Source organism: Rhincodon typus, unplaced genomic scaffold (genome assembly GCF_021869965.1).
Source record: "Rhincodon typus isolate 14 unplaced genomic scaffold, sRhiTyp1.1 hic_rhity00004199, whole genome shotgun sequence".
Lineage (NCBI taxonomy): Eukaryota > Metazoa > Chordata > Chondrichthyes > Orectolobiformes > Rhincodontidae > Rhincodon > Rhincodon typus.
The window spans coordinates 1-3,683 of record NW_025969837.1 but is presented as its reverse complement, the minus strand read 5'-3'; the positions used below and the strand labels follow the sequence as shown (position 1 = coordinate 3,683).

Here is a 3,683-nt window from a genome sequence, read left to right as displayed (position 1 = left end):
TGGGCCTAGACCCTCCTTCAGAAATTTCTGAAGGAGGGTCTAGGCCCGAAACGTCAGCCTTCCTGCTCCTCTGATGCTGCTTGGCCTGCTGTGTTCATCCAGCTCTACACCTTGTTATCTCAGATTTTCCAGCATCTGCAGTTCCTGCTATCATATTGAATGTGTTGGATGGAATCAGCAATCTGAGATCGAGAGGGAAAGGGATAAGCTGGCCAGAGAGACCAGAGCCCTGATTCTCTCTGAATGGTGGTACAGCCTGCAGGAGGGACCGAACGGCCTCCTCTGACTCCTCACCAGCAATGCAATTCTGATCAGACTGTCAACTTTTAGTGGAAGGGTCAATAAGAACGGAGCATAATCTTCGCATGAAGGGGACCTGAGGAGACAAATTTCCACCCGGAGGGCACTACCCAGGAGGGAGGAGATGTGGGAAATCTCACAACTTTTCAAACGTATGTGGATGGGCGCTCAAAACGTCACAATACTCAAGGCTATGGGTAGTGCTGGAAAATGGGATTCGTGTAGCTAGGTCAGCACAGACTCCATGGGCCGAACAGCCTTTCCTGTGCTGTATGACTCTATGATTCGCCACATCTTTGCCCAATGGCCGAACTGATTTGTATCTCTTTACAACCTCATGTCCTCTTCACCACTTTGTCTCAGCCTAGGCCCCAGCACCTAGCCCTGTGGCACACCACACATGACACCCTAACGGCCTGAAAAAGATTCGTTTCCATGCCAAGACCCCCTGCAGCATGAGCTTTCACTTCCTGCAATAACATTAGGGATGGGCAATAAATGCTGCCTAGCCAGCAACACCCTCGTCCCATGAATGAATAAAAAAAAATTTCATGTGGCGCTTTGTCAAATACCTTCTGAAAATCTAAGTATGATAACCCTTATCCATTGCATACGTTATTTTTTTTTGTTATTCGTTCAAGGGATGTGGGCCAGCTGTCCATCCCTAATTGCCCAGAAGGGCAGTTCAGAGTCAACCACATTGCTGTGGGTCTGGAGCCACATGTAGGCCCAGACCAGGTAAGGACGGCAGTTTCCGTCCCTAAAGGGCATTAGTGAACCAGATGTTTTTTTTTCCCCCAACAATCAACAACGGATTCATGCTCATCATTACATTCTTAATTCCAGATTTTTACTGAATTCAAATTCCACCATCTGCCGTGACAGGATTCGAACCCAGGCCCCCAAAACATTACCCGGGTCTGTGGTTTAACAGTCCAGCGGTAAAACCGCTAGGTCATCGCCTTCTCGAAGATTTGTAATAACCTGGTTAAACATGATTTTCCTTTCACTAAACCATGTTGCCTCAGCCCGGTTAGCTTGAACATACTGAAGTGCAATACCGTAACCCTTTTAAGAATAGCTTCTAACATCTTCCCTCTTACAGATGTTAACAGGCCAGTAGCTTCCTGCTTTCTGTCTTCCTCCCGTTTCATAGGGAGGTGTCTCTCAAAGGAGAAACTTTCCATCCACCCAAGAGCATGGCTGGTTTAACCTCTGATCCAAAACGATAGGTCCCCAAGCAGGTTGGTGCAGAGGTTATGAACGAGTTTGACTGAGGAGTCCTACTGTCTCTCTCTATATTCTGCCTGCGTTTACAGTGCAGCCCTCGTTGGAGTCAGGGGATTGAAAGTGGGGTAGGGGGGAGGCTCTCGAAGCTACGGGGCGGTGACACTCACTTGTTCAGGTGCCCAAGGTCGTACAACAACCACAGGAGGTGCTGAAAGAGGATGAAAAATGACAGAATTAGCCCCGGGAGTCGTCTGCTCAGGAAGCCCTCTCTGAAACCACCCCATCTCTAATCCGCTCTTTAGCAGCTACCTTCTTCATTCAGAGAGTGGGGAGAAGGTGCGGCCTGCTCCCACGGGGAGGTGTCGTGGGGAATCGTGTCGGTACGTATTGAGGGGCTCAGTGGGGGGTGGGGTATGAAGCTGGATAAATACACAGGGGAGAAAGGATTAGGAATTTGGGGAAGGGGGGAGCGGTGAGAGCTGGGAGTAGGCCCTTGTAGAGCAGATACACCAATGTTTGCGCTCTCTATATCCTACGCAACTTTCAACAGGCAGATAAACTTTGACCGAGTTCTGGGTCACCCGTCTTTCACCTCCGGCACATTTGGCCCGAGAGGAGTGGCCTGGGGGGTTCCGATCTCGCTCACTGCCCAGAGACCTTTCAAATTGCATTTAAAGTTTTGTTCAGATGCACTCTGCTATTGGAGGTGCGCACACACACACAGTTTGGCTTGCAACGCTGCTCCACCCCAACCCCTGGCAGCGGCCTCTTCCCCAGTCAACCCGGGCAGTGAACAGTGAACAGTTTCCAGCTGATCGGCTGGGGGGAGCGTTGCGAGCTGGGAGGCAGCCAATCAATTTGGGACTTCTCCTCCCCCCACCCCCACATTCTGTCCTCCTCCCCCCACCCACACCGCCGCACCCCGCGCGGGAACCTCTGACCTGTTGCAGCTGCAGCAGCTCCATGCTGTCGGTGTGGTGGTCGATCGATGGGTTGATGGCGCACACCATGAGAGCCACCTCCATCTTGCGGTCACACTTCAGGTAGGAGCCCTTCAGGTAGAGCCAGCTCTGCGCCGAAGCAGATGACACCGTGAGATTAACCAGGGAACGGGGGCAAATAGCGGAGCAACCGACAGAACAGGGCTGCCTCACGCGTACCAGAGATTGCAGCAGACCATTCGGCCTATTAAGCCTGCTCCAGCACTCAACACGTCCACGACTGTTAGAGTCATGCAGCACGGAAACAGAACCTTCGGCCCAACCAATCCATGCTGAACTTAATCCTAAGCTAAACTAGTCCCATCTGCCTGCTCCTGGCCCATATCCCTGCAAATCTTTCCTATTCATTAACTTATCTAAATATCTTTTAAATTTTGTGACTGTACCCATATCCACCACCACCTCAGGAAGTTCATTCCACACATCAATCACCCTCTCTCCTCTCAGCTTAAAAACGTGTCCCCTAGTCTTGATAACCAGGTGTAGAGCTGGATGAACACAGCAGGCCAAGCAGCATCAGAGGAGCAGGAAAGCTGACGTTCCGGGCCTAGACCCTTCTTCAGAAATGGGGGAGGGGAAGCGGGTTCTGAAATAAATAGGGAGAGAGGGGGAAGCGGATAGAAGATGGATAGAGGAGAAGATAGGTGGAGAGGAGACAGGCAGGTCAAAGAGGCAGGGATGAAGCCAGAAAAGGTGAGTGTAGGTGGGAAGCTAGGGAGGAGATAGGTCAGTCCAGGGAGGACGGACAGGTCAAGGGGGCGAGGTTAGTAGGGAGGAGATGGTGGGAGGAGGGAATAGGTGGGAGGAAGGACAGGTTAGGGAGGCGGGGACAAGCTGGGCTGGTTTTGGGATGCGGTAGGGGGAGGGGAGATTTTGAAGCTTGTGAAATCCACATTGATACCATTGGGCTGCAGGGTTCCCAAGCGAAATATGAGGTGCTGTTCCTGCAACCTTCAGGTGGCATCGTTGTGGCACTGCAGGAGGCTCAGGATGGACATGTCATCTGAGGAATGGGAGGGGGAGTTGAAATGGTTCGTGACTGGGAGGTGCAGTTGTTTAGTGCGAACCAAGTGCAGGTGTTCCGCAAAGCGGTCCCCAAGCCTCTGCTTGGTTTCCCCGATGTAGAGGAGGCCACAACGGGAACAGCGGATG

At 51.8% G+C, this 3,683-nt stretch overlaps 1 protein-coding gene across 1 annotated transcript in view; it reads right to left on the bottom strand.

Moving 5' to 3' along the window:
- The window catches only part of men1 (multiple endocrine neoplasia I), a gene marked incomplete at its 5' end in the record, with an annotated part of 12,501 nt that extends 9,826 nt beyond the window's left edge, over positions 1-2,675 (bottom strand). The window contains 2 exons of the mRNA XM_048593842.1: positions 1,698-1,738; positions 2,472-2,675. Coding sequence (XP_048449799.1) covers positions 1,698-1,738; positions 2,472-2,675 — 245 coding nt within the window. The remainder of the gene's footprint in view (positions 1-1,697; positions 1,739-2,471) is intronic.
- Between the last annotated feature and the right edge of the window lie 1,008 nt (positions 2,676-3,683).